Source organism: Lethenteron reissneri, chromosome 67 (genome assembly GCF_015708825.2).
Source record: "Lethenteron reissneri isolate LAM-NWPU_2019-01 chromosome 67, ASM1570882v1, whole genome shotgun sequence".
NCBI classification, from domain to species: Eukaryota; Metazoa; Chordata; class Hyperoartia; order Petromyzontiformes; family Petromyzontidae; genus Lethenteron; species Lethenteron reissneri.
In genome coordinates, this window is record NC_083845.1 from 3113409 (window position 1) to 3140671 (window position 27263).

General features: G+C 52.3%; 1 protein-coding gene across 1 annotated transcript in view; it reads left to right on the top strand.

The window, feature by feature from the left end:
* The first annotated feature begins 6389 nt into the window (after positions 1-6389).
* Positions 6390-27263, top strand: part of LOC133360102 (collagen alpha-1(V) chain-like) — a 70980-nt gene continuing 50106 nt past the window's right edge. The window contains exon 1 of the mRNA XM_061578689.1: positions 6390-7501. Coding sequence (XP_061434673.1) covers positions 7336-7501 — 166 coding nt within the window. The 5' untranslated portion in view covers positions 6390-7335. The remainder of the gene's footprint in view (positions 7502-27263) is intronic.

A 27263-nucleotide genomic window follows, 5' to 3' on the forward strand; every position in this document is an offset into this window, starting at 1 on the left:
CCAAGTCCTCGGTAACTGACGGCTCATTGTCTCTAACACGGCCATGTAGAGTCCAGGGAACGAGTTAGACACCCAGACCCAGGGCTTGAACCCAAGTCCTCGGTAACTGACGGCTCATTGTCTCTAACACGGCCATGTAGAGTCCAGGGAACGAGTTAGACACCCAGACCCAGGGCTTGAACCCAAGTCCTCGGTAACTGACGGCTCATTGTCTCTAACACGGCCATGTAGAGTCCAGGGAACGAGTTAGACACCCAGACCCAGGGCTTGAACCCAAGTCCTCGGTAACTGACGGCTCATTGTCTCTAACACGGCCATGTAGAGTCCAGGGAACGAGTTAGACACCCAGACCCAGGGCTTGAACCCAAGTCCTCGGTAACTGACGGCTCATTGTCTCTAACACGGCCATGTAGAGTCCAGCTAACGATACTCTTTGTTTTTTTTCGGCAAAGTCACGTAGGTTAAAAAAATAACTTAGAAATGAAAAGAACCAAATTAAATCACGACGTTTCCGAAGCAACACAAGCATCCGTCATCAGGTGTGACCGCTCCAGCAAAATTACTGTAGCGTAAGAAGAGAGCTATTTAGAGACACGTGTTTATATAGGGTACGGGGGGGGAGGAACCAAGGGGTCGGGGGGGGGGGTCATGCGGCAGGCCAGTGAACGAGTTAGACACCCAGACCCAGGGCGTGAACCCATGACCCTCAGTGCTTCCCCCGCCTCATCCACATTTAGAAAACACGAGTTCAGTGTATTTGGCGGCTGCTATAAATTTGCACGTGATGATGATGATGGTGCCCATTTCGTTGAGCTATAATTTCTGATGGCCAGGTCGCTTCTGAAAGAGCTCAGTGGGCCTTACACTTCGTAAATAAAAAAAAAAACGTAAACATGTTTTCGTAGTTTTAATGAAGACTCGGCTCTCATAGCGGGCTAAAGGCGCAGCTTCCCCCCTGCTGCAATTGCTCGCTCACGGCATTGCTGGTAGAAGAGGGTCCCCCACTAGAGGGCGCTACAGACAGCCCCACCCCCTCTTCTATAGAGATCAGTGTTGGTCGATTAGAAATGTCAAACTTATTGCTATTTTTGATTTACACCATTGGAACCTCATTTGCCAGTAAAAAATATGATAATTGTTTTTTTACCCTTCTATCTGGCAACAAAACTGACACCTTTTTTACAAGGAGTCATGTTTGCATAGACCACAATACCTGCAGTCATAATGCAAAAAAAAACATAACTCTGATAATGTGCACATTATCAGAGTTATCATGAAGTTGATTTGTTAATGTTACCAAGTAAGGCCCTCCTAAGCTACGTAGCTATTTTTTTAGAAGCGACCACCTGGCTATTTCAAATGACAGCTCAACGAATGAGGCTTATCCTGTTGCAATTTATAGCAGCCAAATTACTCTAAATGCATTCTCTTTTTTTTAACTGTGGAGAGAAAAACCCAGAGGACCCAGAGACAAATCCATGCGACGACGGGGAGAGAGGCAGAGAGACACGCAAAGTTCAAAAATATACAGCAGCAGGCGTCACCTGTTGGGATCGAACCCACAACCTCCTGCAGACCAGGCGAGGGAGTTCACATCTGGCCACCGCGGAACCCCCAAGCGAAAAAAAAACCTATTAGCGACAAAATTAGACACTTTATTTCGTAAAGAGATTACAATTTCACGTTAATAGAGAAAAATAACAACGTGTTGCCGGACTAACGGCTGTGGACTGGGTGACGTGGCCACGGGGGGGGCAGCTGCCACCAGGGGAGCCCCTAGGCGAACGAACGACGAGCGGTATTTATTTGTAACTATTTTTATTTTTTCATTTTACCAGCCAAGGTCCTCCTGAGCTTTGTCGTGGCTTATATCATCGCCACGTGTAGATCTGTCGCAGCCCAGGAACGATACACGGGGAGAGAGACTTGCAACCTCCAAATTCACAAGCGACAGGGAGTCGGGGTTGAACCCACGACCTCCTGTATACCGGGCGAGATAGTTAACATTCGGCAACCGCGGCGCCCTGTGGGTGTGTCGGATGTTGATCGATGTCAGGCACTTGGCATTTGACGGCAGCAATTCAGCAAACGCCACTCTCCGTCCTCATCACGATGTTAACCGCATTCTAACGTAATGGATTTTTTTTTGTTAAAGAGAATGTTTTTTTTAAACTGGTCGACTGCCTCCCACACCTATGCCGCGATTTTCCAATGAATTGATTAATGTATACTTGTTATATTGGGGTCGGATCGCTTAGAGTTAAAAGGTGTGTGTCGTACACCCTTCTCCACCCGACGTGACAGAACATCGGTGGGGAGTGCTGTGGGAGAGCGGTCCACATCACGGCCCACGCCATCGCACGATTTGAAATCGGATGTCCTGGCACCTCGGCTGACGACGGCAGCCTCGCCACTTCACTCGTTGGCTGTGGTCGGGTGGTGGTGGAGGAGTGGAGTACGACACAAGACAAAGACAAAGATCCCCCCGTGTAGCCTTAGCAGACTGTTGGGGCAAGTGCTTTTAGCGAGTAGCACCTGTGGAGGCCAGCACGGCACACGAGGAGGTGGGTGGCCAGCACCACACCCGGCCGCCTTTGTCTCCCCAGCGGCGATGTTAACTACACACCGCACCAGGTTCTCATTTGAGGCTGAGTCGACCTAGGGGAGGCCCAGGAGCGGTTGAGATAATCGTCACTGGTGTTGTCCGTGAGTGTGAATCGAACCCGGGCCGCCGGGTTCACAGCGCAGCGTGCTAACCGCTACACTACCGCTCCCCACGACACACACACACAGACACACACACAGACACACAGACACACACACAGACACACAGACACACACACACACACACAGACACACACACAGACACACAGACACACACACAGACACACAGACACACACACACAGACACATAGACACACACACAGACACATACACACACAGACACACATACAGACACATACACACGGACACACACACTAACACACACACAGACACACAGACAAACACACACAGACACACAGACACACACACACAGACACACACACACACACAGACACACACACAGACACACACACACACACAGACACACACACAGACACACACACACACACGTGCCCGCACACGTTTAACCGCACACGATCTGACGCAAAATAATAGAAAGAAAAAAAAGTTGCGAACCATAATAGCGGTCGCAGAAAGTTCCCACGTGTCCACGTTCCCACCAACTCGTCACCGCGCGATCCAGCAACCCACTCCGTCGTGGGGCGTGGGACCGGTCCCCCGGTGCCGAGTTGGCCAGGAGGTGGCGGTACAGCAAGCGGGACGCACCAAGGTTCCCACCATGGAGGTGTTTTTTAAATCCTTTATATTAAGTTCGCTTGCTTGCTTGCGTGCTTGCGTGCTCGCTTGCTTGCTTACGACCGTGCAAATCTTTCGGTCGTTTTTTAACCCACTTCCCGTGATCCAATCGAGCTGACATTTTGCACACAGACTCGTTGTGCGAGACAATTAATGTTCGTGAAAAAATTTTCTCCAAAATTTTACACTGTTTAGGGAAAACAAATTAAATATTAATTACCAATTGCTTAATACTGGCAGACAATCATCTGACCCATAGGTGGCAGCCATCTCAAGCCAGAGGACGAGAGGACTCTAGCCGCCACGCATATAAAGGATTTAGAGTGAAAAACTTTGTTTTTACGGGTTATACTTATTTTTCTCTCCCTGTGGGGGTGGTGAGGTTTGTCGCGCGGACAAACGGTGGCCAATTCGTGGCCAACTGCGTGAGTCGTAGGGCGCACAGCGCACGTGAGTTGGAGAAGTTCTACCCACTGCAACGTTTGGGGCCGTCCATAAATGACGTCACGCACCTAGGGAGGGGTCAGACATTTGTGACGATGCGTGACGAGGGCGGGGGGGTGTTTGAGAAATGTGACGTCACATCAAAATGCACAACTTTAATTAAATATAGACAACACGTTCTACTTAATTAAATAGACTTTTTGATAAATGTTTTCTCCTGCAACATCAGAGTGCAGCGCCACACTAAATACGCACTACAATGACACTAGTTTAGAGCGATTTGAAGCATTTTTTCTTTTCTTTTGTGGGGGGGGGGGGGGGGGCAGAGCTTTGTGACGTCACATTTGAGGGGGGTCTGACTTTTTGTAACGCCGTGTGACGAGGGGGGGGGGGGGGTCAAAATCGTCAAAAATCACGTGATGTCATTTATGAACGGCCCCTTTGCACTTCGAGGTACTGCTCATTACAATCAGCGACATCACGAGGCGGACAGCCACGGAGTCGTGGGGGACATGCTCCCTCTCCTCTCTCGATCTTAAATAGACGGGGGGGGGAGGGGGGTGGTGGGATCGATGTGATGTCATCACCTGTGAGCCGATCAGGTGCGCAGGTCAGAGGAGGGGGGGTAATGAATGTATAATTATTGATAATATTGGTCGCGAAAGCTTTCGTGTTAAAACCCCAAAACACTAGGCTGCGTTAAAGTGTCTGAAGGTGCTGTGGACTTTTCAGTGTCACGTGTCCCTGGGGCTGCGAGGGTTTGTAAGGGGGGGGGGCAGAAGGGGGGGCAGAGGGGGGGGGCAGAGGGGGGGGGCAGAGGGAGGGGACAGAGTGGGGGGGGGTGGCGGTGGTGCAGTGGTTAGCGCGCGGTGCAACGAACCGCTGGCAAACTGAGTTCGATTCCCGCTCACGACCAATAACATTGGTAGCGAATATTAGAACCGGTCCTGCCCCACCCCACCTAGGTCGACTCAGCCTCAAATGAATACCTCCCGCGGTGTGTCAATAACATCAACAGTGAGGAGACAAAGGCGGCCAGCCACACCTCCATAGGTGCAACTCGCTAACAGCACTTGCCCCAACAGCCTGTTAAGGCTACACGGGCGATCTTTGTCTTTGTCATAATTGGTCAGACGTTACGATCCAGGTAGAGATAGAGGCGCAGCCCTGCAATTGCTCACTGACACCCCTTATCCATCGCTCTCTCTCTCTCGAGGGTATTTGGCCTACTCTTCCACGATGGAATCGGTGGGAGCCACGCACACTTCACCCCACCAGCACGCGACTCGCTGTGGCTGTGTGCCCCCTGCATCAACACTGCTGAGTGCACAGAGGCGGCGGTGAGGGTGGTGTGTGGGGGGGTGGTGGAAGTGAGAAACCTGCAACATCGTTTCAGGGAATCGATCCGGCGGAGCCCCCTGGAGTGCGAGGTCGTGGCGCGGAGCTTCTGACTGGCCGAGTCACGAATTTTTTTAATTCGAGTTTGTTGGGATCGAGTTAAGAAGACCGCTTGGGTTATTCGGGACCAAAAGCGGCCCGAATGCGTCCCAAAACTCCTTGGCTTTGTGAAGCTAAGGGGTCGTCCATAAATGACGTCACGCGATTTTGGACGATTTTTGACCCCCCCCCCCCTCATCGTCACACGGCGCCACCAAAAGTCAGAACCCCCCCTCAAATATGACGTCACAAAGCTCTGCCCCCCCCCCGGCCCCCCAAAAAATAAATCATCCTTCAAATCGCTTTAAACCATTGTCATTATAGTGCGTATTTAATATGCCGCTGCACTCTGATGTTGTAGGAGAACACATTTATCAAAAAGTTTATTAAATTAAGTAGAACGTGTTGTCTATATTTATTTGAAGCTGCGCAATTTGATGTGACATCGCATTTCTCAAACGCCCCACCCCCCCTCGTCACACGTCGTCACAAATATCTGACCCCCCCCCCCAGGTGCGTGACGTCATTTATGGACGGCCCCTAAAGCGGGAATTTGGGACTGGCCGTGTGCTTGGATGGGCCACCATCACCACCACCCACACCGCGCGTAGGTGTCAGAGCTGTCGAGGACGACTGCGAGAACTGATTTAGTGCAGCAAGAGACACGGGTTTGCTGACTTCCATCTATGCCCCACCTTCAACCCGAAGACTTGACCAGCGTGGTGAAGTATGGTCAAAAATCCAAGCCTCCCTCCCCCCCGTGCCACACACCTCCATCCAGGAGTAGAACCAGGACTCACTCTGCGGTGGATTGAACACGGCTGGGATGTGTAACGCAGTTGGGTGGTGCACACGTAATCCGGGGGAGAATCGTGTACATATTTCTCCAAGTGAACAATGAGACACGGGGGGAGGGGAGGTGTTGGGTGGATTGGGGGGTTATATTATAACTCAGTCGATCGTGGGCATGGTGCGTACGGTGATGATGATGATTTATGTCTGCGGTGTGGAAGCGACGTCGCCCCCCCACGCGCCTCCTGGCTTGCCTCCTTGGCCCGACCCACACGAGGCGATTGGTCCCCGAACGCACACGAAGAGGCGGGCCCGGGTTAGCCGGTCTCCCCCTCCCCTCTCAGCCACCACCACCACTACCACCACCACCAACCACCGCATTCCCTCTCCTCGGCACTGCCAGCAGCGATTCCTCCACCAGCACCACCGCCACCGCCATCCATCCATCCCACGCAACGATTTCTCTCTCTCTCCCATCGCCGGCGCGTCTCATCCGTCCGTCTAAAACCGCTCGGCCACTCCCGTGGCCACGCATCAGGCGAGAGACACAGACAGACAGAGAGAGACAGACACAGAGAGAGAGAGGAGTTTGGTGAGAAGTCGCAACTTTTTTGGAAGAGAAAAGAAGACATCGCTTCTTCTCCACCCATCCACCCCAAGACGGCATCTCGAGCGCAAAGTTGAACCGCCGGGCAAAAGGGATTTCTCGTGCGTCTTGCGGAGAAGGCGTAGGAGCCACCGGGGAGGCGAGAGAGAAGAGGGGAAAGGAGGAGGAGGAGGAGGTTCCCGTGTTGTTGCTGCTCCACCGAAGTGGAGCCGTTGTCTTAACACGGAGCAATGTGGGGCAGTGTGCCGATCACGGTGCATTGCAGGTGTCAGTAGGATTTCTCCTCCTGCACTTGGCTCGTTGTGACTCGCTCGCGGCAGCAGGCAGAGATGGCATAATCAGAGTTGAGCCGAGCTGAAGGAACTAAGCGGGATTCTTCAATTCTCCGTTAATCTGCTCGGATATTTAAAACGGAATATTTGCAAATCGGCTCTTAACGACATCATCGTTCGCCGACTTTTATAATCGCCGCTAATTGTAATTTTTCTTGTGATTGCGACCAGATATATATATTTAAATACGACACAAATTCGAGTGCACTCCGCTGGGTATTCGCGTGTGGCGGTGCATCGCGAGAGACGTTCTTGACGAGCGTCCGACTTGACAGGGAGTTCGCGAATCGGCGCAACTCCAGCGGCAACCGCATCAAGATCTGCAAACGGCAAGCAGCACCACCACCCACCACCACTACCACCATGTACATCATCTCCCGTTCGAGCGTCAAGTACAAGAGAAGACGAAGCTGTGATCCCGTCATGCGAGGCACCACGTTGACTACGACGACGATGACGATGATGCTGCTGGCGTCTGCCCTGGGACTCCTCTTGACACCGGGGATTACATCAGCCCAACAGGGATTAGGTGAGTGAGTGTGTGAGTGTGTGCACGTGTCTGTGTATGTGTCAGCGGTTAGCGCTACGCTGCGTTACGGAGCCCGCGACCCGTGTTCGATTCCTGATCACGGCCAACACCGGTGACGATTATCTGAACCGGTCCTGGGCCTCCCCTAGGTCGACTCAGCCTCAAATGAGTAACCTGGTGCGGTGTGTGAACACAGGCGACCGGGCGTGGTGCTGACCACCCACCCCCTCGTGTGCCGTGCCGGCCTTCATAGGTGCTGCTACTCGCTAACAGCACTTGCCCCAACAGTCTGTTAAGGCTACACGGGGGATCTTTGTCTTTGTCTCGTGTCGTACTCCACTGCTTCACCACCACCGCCCACGGATGAAGTGACCAGGCTGCCGTCGTCAGCCGAGGTGGCAGAAACCTCCGATTTGAGATCGTGAGATGCAAGGCCGTAGCCATGGAGTCAACATTGGGGGGGGCAAATCTTCCAGGGGGTCTGCCCCCCCCCCCCCAGAAAAAAATCTAAAATTTAAAACGAATTTCCTGCAATTTCCTGCCTAAAATATAAAAAAAATTCACCAACACATAGGATGTACTTTTTTTTTACAATAATGTCTAATAGTGTATTGTATTACATTGCTCTGTTTTTTTCTTTTTCACCTTTTCTTGTTTCATTGTATGTCATGGCAGAGATTGGGGATTAATAAAGTACAATCATACACCACAATCTTATAAACATTAATTTATTTTATAGCAATATATTGGGGGGGGGGGGGACATTTTGAGCATATTTGAATATTGGGGGGGGGATGTGTCCACCCAAGAATATATTATGATAATTACGGCCTTGGTGAGATGCCATGGGCTGCGTTCTGCCACTTCGGGTGGAGTCGTCTGTCAAGGCTACAGGGGGGCGGTGGCGGTGGTGGGGGGGGGGGGTCCCCCTGGAACATGTTCTCCACGTTGCACGAACCCCGATTTGTCTGCGATTATTTGGTGGGCAGGTCACCAACGCGCAGTTGACCGGCGTGGTGAAGTATGGTCAAATCACTCTTCCGCGTGGCCCTCACCCAGCTGTGGGTAGTGCGTGGTGGTGCGTGGTAGTGCGTGGTAGTGCACACTACACCCCCCCCCCTACTAGAGGCAGCTCTAAAAAGCCTCACTCTAGTCTAGAGGATGTGTATTTGGCCTACTCTTCCACTCTGGCCAAGCGTCCTCGTCAGAGGCTGCGGGAGTGTCCCCCACGCTTGACCCGCCGCGTGCGGCAGCGTGCGGTGATCCCCGCGGGGCGCGGCCTCAGCTGCCACTCCGTGAGATCGAACCGGCCACGTCTGTGGAGCGGGTGTCGCTTACACGTCGATGGCTTCACCTGCACCGTGGTCCGACACGGAGACGTTGACCCCCTTCACGGCGAGACGGGGATTAGGGGACGTGGGTAGCGATGGGGATCAGGGTCGAGTCTGGGAGTTTGGGGGTAGGGGCATTGCGAGTCATAGCGGGTAGTGAATTGCAGTTGGGGATATAGGGGGTAGTGATAGGGGTTGGGGTAGTGTTAGGTGTGGGGTAGTGATAGGGGTTGGGGTAGTGATAGGGGTTGGGGTAGTGATAGGGGTTGGGGTAGTGATAGGGGTTGGGGTAGTGATAGGGGTTGGGGTAGTGATAGGGGTTGGGGTAGTGATAGGGGTTGGGGTGGTGATAGGGGTTGGGGTAGTGATAGGGGTTGGGGTGGTGATAGGGGTTGGGGTAGTGATAGGGGTTGGGGTAGTGATAGGGGTTGGGGTAGTGATAGGGGTTGTGGTAGGGGTAGTGATAGGGGTTGGGGTAGTGATAGGGGTTGGGGTAGTGATAGGGGTGGGGTAGTGATAGGGGTAGTGATAGGGGTTGGGGTAGTGATAGGGGTTGGGGTAGTGATAGGGATTGGGGTAGTGATAGGGGTTGGGGTGGTGATAGGGGTTGGGGTGGTGATAGGGGTAGTGATAGGGGTGGGGGTAGTGATAGGGGTTGGGGTAGTGATAGGGGTTGTGGTAGTGATAGGGGTTGGGTTGGTGATAGGGGTAGTGATAGGGGTTGGGGTAGTGATGGGGGTTGGGGTAGTGATAGGGGTTGGGGTAGTGATAGGGGTTGGGGTAGTGATAGGGGTTGGGGTAGTGATAGGGGTTGGGGTAGTGATAGGGGTTGGGGTAGTGATAGGGGTAGGGGTAGTGATAGGGGTAGGGGTAGTGATAGGGGTTGGGGTAGTGATAGGGGTTGGGGTAGTGATAGGGGTAGGGGTAGTGATAGGGGTTGGGGTAGTGATGGGGTTGGGGTTGTGATAGGGGCTGGGGTAGTGATAGGGGTAGGGGTAGTGATAGGGGTTGGAGTAGTGATAGGGGTTGGGGTAGTGATAGGGGTTGGGGTGGTGATAGGGGTTGGGGTAGTGATAGGGGTTGGGGTAGTGATGGGGTTGGGGTTGTGATAGGGGCTGGGGTAGTGATAGGGGTAGGGGTAGTGATCGGGGTTGGGGTAGTGATGGGGGTTGGGGTAGTGATAGGGGTTGGGGTTGTGATAGGGGCTGGGGTAGTGATAGGGGTAGGGGTAGTGATCGGGGTTGGGGTAGTGATGGGGGTTGGGGTAGTGATAGGGGTTGGGGTAGTGATAGGGGTTGGGGTAGTGATAGGGGTTGGGGTGGTGATAGGGGTAGGGGTAGTGATAGGGGTTGGGGTAGTGATGGGGTTGGGGTTGTGATAGGGGCTGGGGTAGTGATAGGGGTAGGGGTAGTGATAGGGGTTGGAGTAGTGATAGGGGTTGGGGTAGTGATAGGGGTTGGGGTAGTGATAGGGGTTGGAGTAGTGATAGGGGTTGGGGTAGTGATAGGGGTAGCGATAGGGGTTGGGGTAGTGATAGGGGTTGGGGTAGTGATAGGGGTTGGGGTAGTGATAGGGGTTGGGGTAGTGATAGGGTTGGGGTAGTGATAGGGGTTGGGGTAGTGATAGGGGTTGGGGTAGTGATAGGGGTAGCGATAGGGGTTGGGGTAGTGATAGGGGTTGGGGTAGTGATAGGGGTTGGGGTAGTGATAGGGGTAGTGATAGGGGTTGGGGTAGTGATAGGGGTTGGGGTAGTGATAGGGTTGGGGTAGTGATAGGGGTTGGGGTAGTGATAGGGGTAGTGATAGGGGTTGGAGGTAGTGATAGGGGTTGGAGTAGTGATAGGGGTAGGGGTAGTGATAGGGGTTGGGGTAGTGATGGGGTTGGGGTTGTGATAGTGGCTGGGGTAGTGATAGGGGTAGGGGTAGTGATCGGGGTTGGGTAGTGATAGGGGTTGGGTAGTGATAGGGGCTGGGGTAGTGATAGGGGTTGGGGGTAGTGATAGGGTTTGGGGTAGTAATGGGGTTGGGGTTGTGATAGGGGCTGGGGTAGTGATAGGGGTTGGGGTAGTGATAGGGGTTTGGGGTTGTGATAGGGGCTGGGGTAGTGATAGGGGTAGGGGTAGTGATAGGGGTTGGGGTAGTGATAGGGGTTGGGGTAGTGATAGGGGCTGGGGTAGTGATAGGGGTTGGGGTAGTGATAGGGGTAGGATAGGGGTTGGGGTAGTGATAGGGGTTGGGGTAGTGATAGGGGTTGGGGTAGTGATAGGGGTTGGGGTAGTGATAGGGGTTGGAGTAGTGATAGGGGTTGGAGTAGTGATAGGGGTTGGGGTTGTGATAGGGGTTGGGGTAGTGATAGGGGTGGGGTAGTGATAGGGGTTGGGGTAGTGATAGGGGTAGCGATAGGGGTTGGGGTAGTGATAGGGGTTGGGGTAGTGATAGGGGTTGGGGTAGTGATAGGGGTTGGGGTAGTGATAGGGATGGGGGTAGTGATAGGGGTTGGGGTAGTGATAAGGGTTGGGGTAGTGATAGGGGTTGGGGTAGTGATAGGGGTTGGGGTAGTGATAAGGGTTGGGGTAGTGATAGGGGTTGGGGTAGTGATAGGGGTTGGGGTAGTGATAGGGTTTGGGGTAGTGATAGGGGTTGGGGTAGTGATAGGGGTTGGGGTAGTGATAGGGATGGGGGTAGTGATAGGGGTTGGGGTAGTGATAGGGGTAGCGATAGGGGTTGGGGTGGTGATAGGGGTTGGGGTAGTGATAGGGATGGGGGTAGTGATAGGGGTTGGGGTAGTGATAGGGGTTGGGGTTGTGATAGGGGTTGGGGTAGTGATAGGGGTTGGAGTAGTGATAGGGGTTGGGGTAGTGATAGGGGTTGGAGTAGTGATAGGGGTTGGGGTAGTGATAGGGGTTGGGGTAGTGATAGTGGTTGGGGTTGTGATAGGGGTGGGGTAGTGATAGGGGCTGGGGTAGTGATAGGGGTAGTGATAGGGGTAGTGATAGGGGTTGGGGTAGTGATAGGGGTTGTGGTAGTGATAGGGGTTGGGGTAGTGATAGGGGTTGGGGTAGTGATAGGGGTAGTGATAGGGGTTGGGGTAGTGATAGGGGTAGTGATAGGGGTTGTGGTAGTGATAGGGGTTGGGGTAGTGATAGGGATAGTGATAGGGGTAGTGATAGGGGTTGGGGTAGTGATAGGGGTTGGGGTAGTGATAGGGGTAGTGATATGGGTTGTGATAGGGGTTGGGGTGGTGATAGGGGTTGGGGTAGTGATAGGGGTTGGGGTAGTGATAGGGATAGGGGCTTTGTACGGTTAGGAACAGTTTTGGGAATTTTTTATTTGAGTTCGAGGACATGGGTTGTGTAAGGCGGTTGGATAAGGGACAGGGCTCGGAGCTTCGGATGTTATTTGGGAGCTTGGGGCTATTGTTAGGGCCGGAGTTATGTCTATCTATAGGGTTTAGCGGCTACGGATATGATTGCGACTTGGGTTTGAGTTCACGCTCTGGGTAAGGCTGTGTAACTCTGTTTAGCGCTGCAGCTACGTCTATCTATAGCAGTGGTTCTTAAACCTTCACTGCAGCCCTGCACCCCGTTTGTTTCTCAGTCGTTGCAAAAATGCTATCATGTGTATTAAAAACATAGAGGGTTTTGATGAAACAAAGTAAGTTGTTACGTAACGTGCCACTGCCTAACGCGTGTTTTCGATGATTGACCTTCCAACGTGAATCTTGCCCACGTCTCTCGCCACCCCCCAGAGAGGGCATCACGCACCGCTCTGTAGGCTTAGCGGCCAGGGTACAGGGCTGTGGGATTGATAGGGACTTGGGTTCGAGTTCGCGTTGCGGTGCGAGGCTGTGCCACTCTGGTGAGGACTGCCGCTTCGAAGGGCACGGCCCTTAGCTGTCGTATCGGCCCAACGCGACAATTGCAGAGCTCTTAGCGATGGCAAGGGTTTGAGTTTGGTGTCACGCCCAGGCTGGGGAGAAGGATGACGTTCTTAGCGATGGCAAGGGTTGGAGTTTGGTGTCACGCCCAGGCTGGGGAGAAGGATGACGCTCTTAGCGATGGCAAGGGTTGGAGTTTGGTGTCACGCTCAAGCTTGGGAGAAGGATGACGCTCTTAGCGATGGCAAGGGTTGGAGTTTGGTGTCACGCTCAGGCTGGGGAGAAGGATGACGCTCTTAGCGATGGCAAGGGTTGGAGTTTGGTGTCACGCTCAGGCTGGGGAGAAGGATGACGCTCTTAGCGATGGCAAGGGTTGGAGTTTGGTGTCACGCTCAAGCTTGGGAGAAGGATGACGCTCTTAGCGATGGCAAGGGTTGGAGTTTGGTGTTACGCTCAAGCTGGGGAGAAGGATGACGCTCTTAGCGATGGCAAGGGTTGGAGTTTGGTGTTACGCTCAGGCTGGGGAGAAGGATGACGCTCTTAGCGATGGCAAGGGTTGGAGTTTGGTGTCACGCTCAGGCTGGGGAGAAGGATGACGCTCTTAGCGATGGCAAGGGTTGGAGTTTGGTGTTACGCTCAAGCTGGGGAGAAGGATGACGCTCTTAGCGATGGCAAGGGTTGGAGTTTGGTGTCACGCTCAGGCTGGGGAGAAGGATGACGCTCTTAGCGATGGCAAGGGTTGGAGTTTGGTGTCACGCTCAGGCTGGGGAGAAGGATGACGCTCTTAGCGATGGCAAGGGTTGGAGTTTGGTGTTACGCTCAAGCTGGGGAGAAGGATCGAGCGAGGGTTCGGATGACGCTCGGGTGAATGTTTGGGCTATCGTTGTGCCTGGGTCAATGGCTAAGGGTTGGAACTGGGTGCACGGATTCGGTTCAGACTGTGTTTCAAGCGGAGGTTCGAGCTATGAGTTTGGTGCGGGTTAGTTGCACGAACATGGCTCGGCCTGTATGTATGCGTGCCGGGGCTTCTTTCCGAAACCGAACGTAGCCAACCGTGCTAATCGCAGGTGCGGGGTGGGGTGGGGGAGCACACAAAGCACACACACACACAGCAAGCCCTGTAATTAGGGTTTAGATGTGGCTGGCGGGGGAGAGTTCGGCGCATGGGTGCGATTGGGACTGCAGGTGGCGGGGTCAGGGTATGTGGGGTTGGCCTCGGGCTATGGTGAAGATTACAGCTATGGCTCGGAGTGAGGTAAGGTCTGTGAGTGTGACTATCACCAGGCCTGTGAGTGTGACTATCACCAGGCCTGTGAGTGTGACTATCACCAGGTCTGTGAGTGTGACTATCACCAGGCCTGTGAGTGTGACTATCACCAGGTCTGTGGGTGTGACTATCACCAGGCCTGTGAGTGTGACTATCACCAGGTTTGTGAGTGTGACTATCACCAGGCCTGTGAGTGTGACTATCGCCAGGTCTGTGAGTGTGACTATCACCAGGCCTGTGAGTGTGACTATCACCAGGCCTGTGAGTGTGACTATCACCAGGCCTGTGAGTGTGACTATCACCAGGTCTGTGAGTGTGACTATCACCAGGCCTGTGAGTGTGACTATCACCAGGCCTGTGAGTGTGACTATCACCAGGCCTGTGAGTGTGACTATCACCAGGTCTGTGAGTGTGACTATCACCAGGCCTGTGAGTGTGACTATCACCAGGCCTGTGAGTGTGACTATCACCAGGCCTGTGAGTGTGACTATCGCCAGGCCTGTGAGTGTGACTATCACCAGGCCTGTGAGTGTGACTATCACCAGGTCTGTGAGTGTGACTATCACCAGGCCTGTGAGTGTGACTATCACCAGGCCTGTGAGTGTGACTATCACCAGGCCTGTGAGTGTGACTATCACCAGGGTGTGACTATCACCAGGTCTGTGGGTGTGACTATCACCAGGCCTGTGAGTGTGACTATCACCAGGCCTGTGAGTGTGACTATCACCAGGCCTGTGAGTGTGACTATCACCAGGCCTGTGAGTGTGACTATCACCAGGTCTGTGAGTGTGACTATCACCAGGTCTGTGAGTGTGACTATCACCAGGCCTGTGAGTGTGACTATCACCAGGTCTGTGAGTGTGACTATCACCAGGCCTGTGAGTGTGACTATCGCCAGGCCTGTGAGTGTGACTATCACCAGGTCTGTGAGTGTGACTATCACCAGGCCTGTGAGTGTGACTATCGCCAGGTCTGTGAGTGTGACTATCACCAGGCCTGTGAGTGTGACTATCACCAGGTCTGTGAGTGTGACTATCACCAGGTCTGTGAGTGTGACTATCACCAGGTCTGTGAGTGTGACTATCACCAGGCCTGTGAGTGTGACTATCGCCAGGCCTGTGAGTGTGACTATCACCAGGCCTGTGAGTGTGACTATCACCAGGCCTGTGAGTGTGACTATCACCAGGTCTGTGAGTGTGACTATCACCAGGTCTGTGAGTGTGACTATCACCAGGTTGTGAGTGTGACTATCACCAGGCCTGTGAGTGTGACTATCACCAGGTCTGTGAGTGTGACTATCACCAGGTCTGTGAGTGTGACTATCACCAGGTCTGTGAGTGTGACTATCACCAGGCCTGTGAGTGTGACTATCACCAGGCCTGTGAGTGTGACTATCGCCAGGCCTGTGAGTGTGACTATCACCAGGTCTGTGAGTGTGACTATCACCAGGCCTGTGAGTGTGACTATCACCAGGCCTGTGAGTGTGGCTATCGCCAGGCCTGTGAGTGTGACTATCACCAGGCCTGTGAGTGTGACTATCACCAGGCCTGTGAGTGTGACTATCACCAGGCCTGTGAGTGTGACTATCACCAGGCCTGTGAGTGTGCTATCGCCAGGCCTGTGAGTGTGACTATCACCAGGCCTGTGAGTGTGACTATCACCAGGCCTGTGAGTGTGGCTATCGCCAGGCCTGTGAGTGTGACTATCACCAGGCCTGTGAGTGTGACTATCGCCAGGTCTGTGAGTGTGACTATCACCAGGCCTGTGAGTGTGACTATCGCCAGGCCTGTGAGTGTGACTATTACCAGGCCTGTGAGTGTGACTATCACCAGGCCTGTGAGTGTGACTATCACCAGGCCTGTGAGTGTGACTATCACCAGGTCTGTGAGTGTGACTATCACCAGGTCTGTGAGTGTGACTTTCACCAGGTCTGTGAGTGTGACTATCACCAGGCCTGTGAGTGTGACTATCACCAGGCCTGTGAGTGTGACTATCACCAGGCCTGTGAGTGTGACTATCACCAGGTCTGTGAGTGTGACTTTCACCAGGTCTGTGAGTGTGACTATCACCAGGCCTGTGAGTGTGACTATCACCAGGCCTGTGAGTGTGACTATCACCAGGTTTGTGAGTGTGACTATCACCAGGTTTGTGAGTGTGACTATCACCAGGCCTGTGAGTGTGACTATCGCCAGGCCTGTGAGTGTGACTATCACCAGGTCTGTGAGTGTGACTATCACCAGGCCTGTGAATGTGACTATCACCAGGCCTGTGAGTGTGACTATCACCAGGTTTGTGAGTGTGACTATCACCAGGTCTGTGAGTGTGGCTATCACCAGGTCTGTGAGTGTGACTATCACCAGGTCTGTGAGTGTGGCTATCACCAGGTCTGTGAGTGTGGCTATCACCAGGCCTGTGAGTGTGACTATCGCCAGGCCTGTGAGTGTGACTATCACCAGGTCTGTGAGTGTGACTATCACCAGGCCTGTGAATGTGACTATCACCAGGCCTGTGAGTGTGACTATCACCAGGTTTGTGAGTGTGACTATCACCAGGTCTGTGAGTGTGGCTATCACCAGGTCTGTGAGTGTGACTATCACCAGGTCTGTGAGTGTGGCTATCACCAGGTCTGTGAGTGTGGCTATCACCAGGTCTGTGAGTGTGGCTATCACCAGGTTTGTGAGTGTGACTATCACCAGGTTTGTGAGTGTGACTATCACCAGGTCTGTGAGTGTGACTATCACCAGGCCTGTGAGTGTGACTATCACCAGGCCTGTGAGTGTGACTATCACCAGGCCTGTGAGTGTGACTATCACCAGGCCTGTGAGTGTGACTATCACCAGGTCTGTGGGTGTGACTATCACCAGGCCTGTGAGTGTGACTATCGCCAGGTCTGTGAGTGTGACTATCACCAGGCCTGTGAGTGTGACTGTCACCAGGCCTGTGAGTGTGACTGTCACCAGGCCTGTGAGTGTGACTATCACCAGGCCTGTGAGTGTGACTATCACCAGGTCTGTGAGTGTGACTATCACCAGGCCTGTGAGTGTGACTATCGCCAGGTCTGTGAGTGACTATCACCAAGCCTGTGAGTGTGACTATCACCAGGCCTGTGAGTGTGACTATCACCAGGTCTGTGAGTGTGACTATCACCAGGCCTGTGAGTGTGACTATCACCAGGCCTGTGAGTGTGACTATCACCAGGGTGTGACTATCACCAGGTCTGTGGGTGTGACTTTCGCCAGGCCTGTGAGTGTGACTATCACCAGGCCTGTGAGTGTGACTATCACCAGGGTGTGACTATCACCAGGTCTGTGGGTGTGACTATCACCAGGCCTGTGAGTGTGACTATCACCAGGCCTGTGAGTGTGACTATCACCAGGCCTGTGAGTGTGACTATCACCAAGCCTGTGAGTGTGACTATCACCAGGCCTGTGAGTGTGACTATCACCAGGTCTGTGAGTGTGACTATCACCAGGCCTGTGAGTGTGACTATCACCAGGCCTGTGAGTGTGACTATCACCAGGCCTGTGAGTGTGACTATCACCAGGCCTGTGAGTGTGACTATCACCAGGCCTGTGAGTGTGACTATCACCAGGCCTGTGAGTGTGACTATCACCAGGCCTGTGAGTGTGACTATCACCAGGCCTGTGAGTGTGACTATCACCAGGCCTGTGAGTGTGACTATCACCAGGCCTGTGAGTGTGACTATCACCAGGCCTGTGAGTGTGACTATCACCAGGCCTGTGAGTGTGACTATCACCAGGCCTGTGAGTGTGACTATCACCAGGCCTGTGAGTGTGACTATCACCAGGTCTGTGAGTGTGACTATCACCAGGCCTGTGAGTGTGACTATCACCAGGCCTGTGAGTGTGACTATCACCAGGGTGTGACTATCACCAGGTCTGTGAGTGTGACTATCACCAGGCCTGTGAGTGTGACTATCACCAGGCCTGTGAGTGTGACTATCACCAGGTCTGTGAGTGTGACTATCGCCAGGTCTGTGAGTGTGACTATCACCAGGCCTGTGAGTGTGACTATCACCAGGCCTGTGAGTGTGACTATCACCAGGCCTGTGAGTGTGACTATCACCAGGCCTGTGAGTGTGACTATCACCAGGCCTGTGTGTGTGACTATCACCAGGCCTGTGAGTGTGACTATCACCAGGCCTGTGAGTGTGACTATCACCAGGCCTGTGAGTGTGACTATCACCAGGCCTGTGAGTGTGACTATCACCAGGCCTGTGAGTGTGACTATCACCAGGGTGTGACTATCACCAGGTCTGTGAGTGTGACTATCACCAGGCCTGTGAGTGTGACTATCACCAGGCCTGTGAGTGTGACTATCACCAGGTCTGTGAGTGTGACTATCGCCAGGTCTGTGAGTGTGACTATCACCAGGCCTGTGAGTGTGACTATCACCAGGTCTGTGAGTGTGACTATCACCAGGGTGTGACTATCACCAGGTCTGTGAGTGTGACTATCACCAGGTCTGTGAGTGTGACTATCACCAGGCCTGTGAGTGTGACTATCACCAGGCCTGTGAGTGTGACTATCACCAGGCCTGTGAGTGTGACTATCGCCAGGTCTATGGGTGTGACTATCACCAGGCCTGCGGGTGTGGCGATTGCCAGGCCTGTGGGTGTGACTATTGCCAGGCCAATGGGTGTGGCGATTGCCAGGCCTGTGGGTGTGGCTGGGGCTATGGGCCATGGAAGGGCTCTGCGAACTCGTGGCCCCACCTGTGCCTCCAGCCCTTGTTGTAACGTCGCCCGAGTTTGTCCTCTGCACGAATAATAATAATGATGATGATGAAGTAAGAGCGGTGATTTGCCGCTGCGTGATCTCCACCGCTCCTCTCTGGCCCCGGGGTTGCAGTGCGAGTTCGAATCGGTGCCCACGACGTAGACACTTATGACAGCTCCTGCAAGTGAGTGGTGTCAGTAAGTGCGTGTGTGTGTGTGTGTCGGTACGTGTCGGTGTGTGTGGGGTGCAGTAACCGCAGCGGGTTGTTAGCGCTATGCTGCGCTACGAACCCCGGCTCACGGCCAACACCAGTGGCGATTATCTGAACCGGTCCTGGGCCTCCCCTAGGTTGACTCAGCCCTCAAATGAGTACCAGGTGTGCGGTGTGTCAACATCGCATCTGGCGGTGGGGGGTTGAGGGCTGGCTCCCACATCACCCGGCAGATTTGACGGTGGCGCGGTGCCCTGACCACCGTTGCACCACTATGGGTGGCACCACCGACTCCCAAGAGGTCCGCTGGACCTGTGTAAACAGATGCGGTGGACATTCCGTAATGATTCGAGCGAAAGCTCCAGGAATACACCGCCCTGGAATGTTACGTAATTGAATCTGTGCGTCTGGGAAAACAGCTACTCGAGCAGTTTATTATATAAGTGTTTTAAAAGCAAAACAAAAAAAACAACAAGCGTAGAATCAACTCCGGGGATGATGTTGCCAACAGTGGCGATGCACTTCGAATCCCAACTCCCGGCGTGGCAAAGTTGAAACATTTGGGGGGGGGGGGGGGGGTCGTGGGGAGTTTCTGAATTCCCTCCACCACGGTGCCACCGTCTCTCGCACTGCGAACCGGTTCCACCGTAGTGAGTTTGAGTGACAGGGCGCGTGCGGTGGCGTGAACGCTGTGCGACTGTGATCTGCCGCGTTCCCTGCGGTGCCATGCACGGTTAGTATGGACCGGTGTTCCTTGCGGTGCCATGCACAGTTAGTATGGACCGGCGTTCCTTGCGGTGCCAGGCACGGTTAGTATGGACCGGCGTTCCATGCGCTGCCATGCACGGATGGTATGGACCGGTGTTCCTTGCAGTGCCAGGCACGGTTGGTATGGACCGGTGTTCCTTGCAGTGCCAGGCACGGTTGGTATGGACCGGTGTTCCTTGCGGTGCCATGCACGGTTGGTATGGACCGGCGTTCCCTGCGGTGCCAGGCACGGTTGGTATGGACCGGTGTTTCTTGCAGTGCCAAGCACGGTTGGTATGGACCGGTATACCTTGCAGTGCCAGGCACGGTTGGTATGGACCGGTGTTCCTTGAGGTGCCATGCACGGTTAGTATGGACCGGCGTTCCTTGCGCTGCCATGCACGGTTAGTATGGACCGGTGTTCCTTGTGGTGCCATGCACGGTTGGTATGGACCGGCGTTCCTTGCGGTGCCATGCACTGTTGGTATGGACCGGTGTTCCTTGCAGTGCCAGGTACGGTTGGTATGGACCGGCGTTCCTTGCAGTGCCATGCACGGTCGGTATGGACCAGCGTACCTTGTACCGCAGCGGTTGTGTCCTGTGCCGATTATTATCGCTACAGCCTAGCCCGGCAGCAGCAACAGCAGGGGTTAGCAGCAGCATCAGCAGGGGTTAGCAGCAGCAGCAGGGGTTAGCAGCAGCAGCAGGGGTTAGCAGCAGCAGCAGGGGTTAGCAGCAGCAGCAGGGGTTAGCAGCAGCAGGGGTTAGCAGCAGCAGCAGCAGCAGGGGTTAGCAGCAGCAGCAGGGGTTAGCAGCAGCAACAGCAGGGGTTAGCAGCAGCAGCAGGTTCGATCTCGACCCTAACACCCACGGTGGTGAGATGTTAACGACCTCGCATGGTCTACAGGAGGTCGTGGGTTCGATCCTGACCTTGATGCCTGCTGCTGTATATTTGGAGTTTGCGTGTCTCTCTCTCTCATCATCACGGTGGCTAGGAGATGTTATCTATCTCGCCTGGTGTCCAGGAGGTCGTGGGTTCGATCCTGACCTTGATGCCTGCTGCTGTATATTTGGAGTTTGCGTGTCTCTCTCTCTCATCATCACGGTGGATATGAGATGTTATCTATCTCGCATAGTCTACAGGAGGTCGTGGGTTCGATCCTGACCTTGATGCCTGCTGCTGTATATTTGGAGTTTGCGTGTCTCTCTCTCTCATCATCACGGTGGCTAGGAGATGTTATCTATCTCGCCTGGTGTCCAGGAGGTCGTGGGTTCGATCCTGACCTTGATGCCTGCTCCTGTATATTTGGAGTTTGCGTGTCTCTCTCTCTCTCATCATCACGGTGGCTAGGAGATGTTATCTATCTCGCCTGGTATCCAGGAGGTCGTGGGTTCGATCCTGACCTTGATGCCTGCTGCTGTATATTTGGAGTTTGCGTGTCTCTCTCTCTCTCATCATCACGGTGGCTAGGAGATGTTATCTATCTCGCCTGGTGTCCAGGAGGTCGTGGGTTCGATCCTGACCTTGATGCCTGCTGCTGTATATTTGGAGTTTGCGTGTCTCTCTCTCTCTCTCTCATCATCACGGTGGCTAGGAGATGTTATCTATCTCGCCTGGTGTCCAGGAGGTCGTGGGTTCGATCCTGACCTTGATGCCTGCTGCTGTATATTTGGAGTTTGCGTGTCTCTCTCTCTCTCATCATCACGGTGGCTAGGAGATGTTATCTATCTCGCCTGGTGTCCAGGAGGTCGTGGGTTCGACCCCGATCTTCACGCCTGCTGCTGCTGCTGTAGATTTGGAGTTCTCCGCGTGGTCGTGTGGAGTTTTCTCCTGGTAGCCTCCGGCTTTCTCCTCTAATCAACGTCACGTGTTTATAGTATTTGGCCACTGCTCTACATTTTCACGTGGTGATGATGATGATGATGACAAGCCACTTGCGTGAGCTATCAATTGTGGCCAGGTGGCTTCTGAAAAAGATCTACACAGCCCAGTGGGGCCTTGCCTGGTAACATTAAACTCGTTTATAGGGTTCGTTAAACGAGGAACGCCTGTGTGTTTGTGTCAAATCGGGGAGAAAAATGACCGGTTTAGAAAGTCTTCCCCCCCCTCCCCTATCGTCTTTACGTTTAAACCGATTGTGTAAATCTTTAAACTCCCCGTATTTAGGTGGCAACCTCACAATGCGAGGACTTATGAGCTCTGTAGCTTACTCCGCTCACGCCTGAATCCGGTGACGATGTTGACGACGAGGATGATGATGATGATGCTGTGAGACTTATAGGTTGAACAACTAATTTCTATCGAACTGTATTCTTGGTTCTTTTGGTAAAGTCACGTAGATAGAAATAATAATAATCATAAATTCAAAATAATTATGTATTAATAATAATTCATAATAATTATTTTTTCTTTTTTATTAAAATTTTATTTTCTATCTTCGTGACTTTACCGAAAGAACCAAGAATATGAATTCCTGCAGTCACGAAATTTTTAAGTTCTCTAGAACTGCTTTTTGTGTTTTCTTTTAGTGAATTGCCTCCCCCCCTACTCCACGCCTCGCCTCCCAATTAGTCCACGTGACTGTGCGAGAGAAGTTCTACAAAGACACTTGATGATGATGATGGGGATGATGTTTAAGGATGCTGGAAGCGATTATGTTTTTTTTGGTGTTTCTTACTGTCTGGGCAGACTTGTTGGTAAATGTGGGCCCGGCAGGAAAGGGCTAAGAGGGTTGTCTCTGCGACATTTATTTTTGGTCAACCACACCCCGATGTAGATATAGGCCTGCTGCTTGCACACTCGTTTTGCTAAAAGAAAAAAAAGTGAGCGTGCGTGAGTGTCTGTGTGTGACAGTGTCTCTGTATGTGTCTGTGTGTAGTGGTTAGCGCGCTGCACTACGGACTTGGCCACCCGAGTTCGATTCCCGCTCACGGCAAACACCAGTGACGATTATCTGAACCGGTCCTGGGCCTCCCCTAGGTCGATTCAGCCTCAAATGAGTACCTGGTGCGGTGTGTAAACATCGCCACTAGGGAGACAAAGGCGGTCGGGCGTGGTGCTGGCCACCCACCCCCTCGTGTACCGTTCCGGCCTTCATAGGTGCTCGCTAACAGCACTTGCCCCTACAGTCTGTTAAGGCTACACGGGGGATCTTTGTCTTTGTTGTTTGTGTGTGTGGGACATTGTCTGTGTGTGTCTGTGTGTGTGTTACAGTGTCTGTGTGAGTGTCTGTGTGTGACAGTGTCTGTGTGTTTCTGAGTGAGTAAGTGAGTGTGTGTTTCTGGGTGAGTGAGTGTGTGTATGTTTTTGGGTGAGTGAGTGCGTGTGTGTTTCTGGGTGAATGTGTGTGTGTTTCTGGGTGAGTGTGTATGTGTGTGTGTTTCTGGGTGAGTGTGTGTGTGTGTGTGTTTCTGGGTGATTGCGTGTCTGTTTCTGGGTGAGTGAGTATATGTGTGTGTGTTTCTGGGTGAGTGAGTGTGTGTGTGTGTTTCTGGGTGAGTGTGTGTGTTTCTGGGTGAGTGTGTATGTGTGTGTGTTTCTGGGTGAGTGTGTGTTTCTGGGTGATTGCGTGTCTGTTTCTGGGTGAGTGAGTGAGTGTGTTTGTTTCTGGGTGAGTGTGTGTGTGTGTGTTTCCGGGTGAGTGTGTATGTGTGTGTGTTTCTGGGTGAGTGAGTGTGTGTTTCTGGGTCAGTGAGTGTGTGTGTTTCTGGGTGAGTGTGTTTGTTTCTGGGTGAGTGTGTGTGTGTTTCTGGGTCAGTGAGTGTGTCAGTGTGTTTCTGGGTGAGTGAGTGTGTGTGTGTTTCTGGGTGAGTGTGTATGTGTGTGTGTTTTTGGGTGAGTGAGTGTGTGTTTCTGGGTGAGTGAGTGTGTATGTGTGAGTGTTTCTGAGTGTATGTGTGTGTATGTGTGTGTTTTTGGGTGAGTGAGTGTGTGTGTGTTTCTGGGTGAGTGAGTGTGTGTTTCTGGGTGAGTGAGTGTGTCAGTGTGTTTCTGGGTGATTGCATGTGTGTGTGTTTCTGGGAGAGTGAGTGTGTGAATGTGTGTGAGTGAGTGTGTGTGTGTTTCTGAGTGAGAGTGTGTGTGTGAGTGAGTGTTTCTGGGTGTGTGTGTGTATGTGTGTGTTTTTGGGTGAGTGAGTGTGAGTGTGTGTTTCTGGGTGAGTGAGTGTGTCAGTGTGTTTCTGGGTAATTGCATGTGTGTGTGTTTCTGGGTGAGTGAGTGTGTGAATGTGTGTGAGTGAGTGTGTGTGTGTGAGTGAGTGTTTCTGGGTGTGTGTGTGTATGTGTGTTTCTGGGCGAGTGAGTGTGTGTGAGTGACTGTATATATTTGGAGCAGTGTGCGCTACGATCCCAGCAACCTGGGTTTGATTCCCTGCCATGGTCAACAGATCGCCCGTGCGATCTCAACTTACCCGGGACATCTAGGAGGTTAACAAGTAAAACTTGTTAACAAGGCCGTAGCCATGGAGTCAACATTGGGGGGGGGACCAAATCTGCCAGGGGGTCTGGGGGTCCCCCCCCCAGAAAAAAAATCTAAATTTGAAAACGAATTTTCTGCCTAATTTTTTTTAAAATTCACTAACACATGGGATGGACTTTTTTGATTAATTTTTTTACAATAATGTTTAATAGTGTATTGTATTACATAGCTTTGTTTTTTCTTTTTTACATGTTCTTGTTTCATTGTATGCAATGGCAGAGATTAGGGATTAATAAAGTACAACCATAACCGCAATCGTATAAACATAAATCTATTTTATAGTAATATATTGGGGGTGGGGGGGGGGGACATTTTGAGCATATTATAATTTCGGCCTTGCTTGTTAGCGTGTGTAAGCATCAGCAGTGGGAAGATTCCATTGGCTGGGAATGTTGCCGACTGAACCACTCCCTCGTGCCTTAATAGGTGCTCGCTAACAGCAGTTACCCCCAATAGCCAGGGTCGATTCACTGCTGGATTGCTTTGTGTTGCTGCGAGCGCGGTGCCGTTCCCAACGTATTGAGGAGGTGGGGGGGGGCAGCGAGGGATGTGGCGAGGCCCCTTCATCCAGCAGTGGATCGATCATGGCCGTTGGATCGATCACGATGGCGTGTTCTCCGCTCGTCGTCGAGGTTCACGTTTCGAACCCGGCACTCCCGCCCCGTTAAATACTGCCGGTGAATAAGACTGCGGGTACCACGGTGACGAGGAGATGTTAACTACCTCGCCTGGTGTACAGGAGGTCGTGAGTTTGATCCCTACCCTGACGCCTGCTGCTGTATATTTGGAGTTTGCGTGTCTCTCTCTTTCTCTCTCATCATCATCACGGTGGCTAGGAGATGTTAACTACCTCGCCTGGTATGCAAGAGGTCGTGGGTTCAATCCCGACCCTGACTCCTGCCGCTGCATATTTGGAGTTTGTGTGTCTCTCTCATTATCATCACGGTGACGAGGAGATGTTAACTACCTCGCCTGGTGTACAGGAGGTCGTGAGTTCGATCCCGACCCTGACGCCTACCGCTGCATATTTGGAGTTTGCGGTGTCTCTCTCTCTCTCTCCACCCGTGGTCGCGTGGATTTTTCTCCGGATAGCCTCCGGTTTTTCCCCCCTCCCCATTTAGAATCAACGTCACACATTCAGAGCGATTGGCCTGCTGCAGTAAATTCCCACGTGGTGATGGTGATGATGATGGTGATGATGGTGATGATGATGGTGATAAGCCGTCACTTCGTTGAGCTATCGATTGTGACGGCCAGGGTGTATTCTGAAAAGGAGCGATTGCACGGTTGCCTAAGTGGGCCTTAAGCTGGTAAAAATCAAACAAATGAAAAGCGTTCAGTTGAGCTCGCAAGGGGAGCGACGTCATGGGCCACGTGGCGTCGCCCTGCCAAATGTGGCGACAAGAATGAAACGCCTCCAAAATCACTCAATGAGGTTATCGAAACGCAGCAGCCATCATCACCCCCCCTGCCCCCTAACCGCTACGGATGAAAACTGGACAGGATTCTCGTGGAATGAAGTCACGAGACTAGGCGAGGCTTTGACTACTGTTCAACACGGAGCGCGCTTACGCGAACAATGTCATTCATATTTGGGTTAGATCGCGTAAATATATAAATGTTGTGTCGTTAAAGCCGCCACCACCCGACACAGCCAACGAGTAAGGGTTGTCACGTAAACAGAACGTGGCTAATTCGTCACTAGGACAGCACTAACCGGTGGGTTGAGCAAATCCACAACATTTACAATCTGGGGCTTGGCTCTCCAACACACTGGTGTGTTGTACTAGTACACTACACTATACACTACACTATACACTACACTATACACTACACTATACACTACTATATACTACACTATACACTACACTATACACTACACTATACACTACACTACACACTACTATACACTACACTATACACTACACTATACACTACACTATACACTACACTACACACTACTATACACTACACTATACACTACACTACACACTACTATACACTACACTACTATACACTACACTATACACTACACACTACACCACACTAAACACTACACTATACACTACTATACACTACACCATACACTACACTATAAACTACACTACACTTCACTACTATACATTACACTGTACACTACACTATACACTACACTATTATACACTACACTACTATACACTACTATACACTACACTATACACTACTATACACTACATTATACACTACACTACTATACACTTCTTTCCACTACACTACAGTATACACTACACTATACACTACACTATACACTATTATACACTACACTATTAACTACACTACTATACACTACAGTATACACTACACTATACACTACACTATAAACTACACTATACACTTCACTACTATACACTACAGTATACACTACACTATACACTACACTATTATACACTACACTATTATACACTACACTACTATACACTACTATACACTACACTTTACACTACTATACACTACATTATACACTACACTACTATACACTACTTTCCATTACACTACTATACACTACACTATACACTACACTATTAACTACACTACTATAAACTTCAGTATACACTATACATTTATATATTACATACGCGATCCAACCCCCCCAATAGAACCTGCATTATGGACGACTGCCACTGGCAACCAAATCCTCCGTTGTGTACAACCTCGCGACTCGCGGGGAGACGCTCGCACGTGTCGCGTCGCGGGGCCCCCACACCGAGAATTTCACGTCTCTGCCGCTTCCTCGGGACCACCGGCGGAGGCTCCGGGGGCCGGCACAGACTTCTGTATGTCTCGCGTGGGAGGGTGGGGAGGGTTGGGTGGTGGTGGTGGTTGGGGAGGCCGTGTCGGTGATTAATAACACACAGCTGATACACAGCACCGCAACGCACCGACAGATCACTCGGCCCCTCTGTGTATTACACGCGGCCTTTTGGCACCACCCCCACATACACACACACATGGCCGCCCTTCCCCCCCACCTCGCCCCCCCACCTCGCCCCCCCACCTCGAACCCCCACCTCGCCCCCCCACCCCACCCCTCCACCAAAATCTGCGACTCCCTTTTTCGCCGAGAGATTTCGG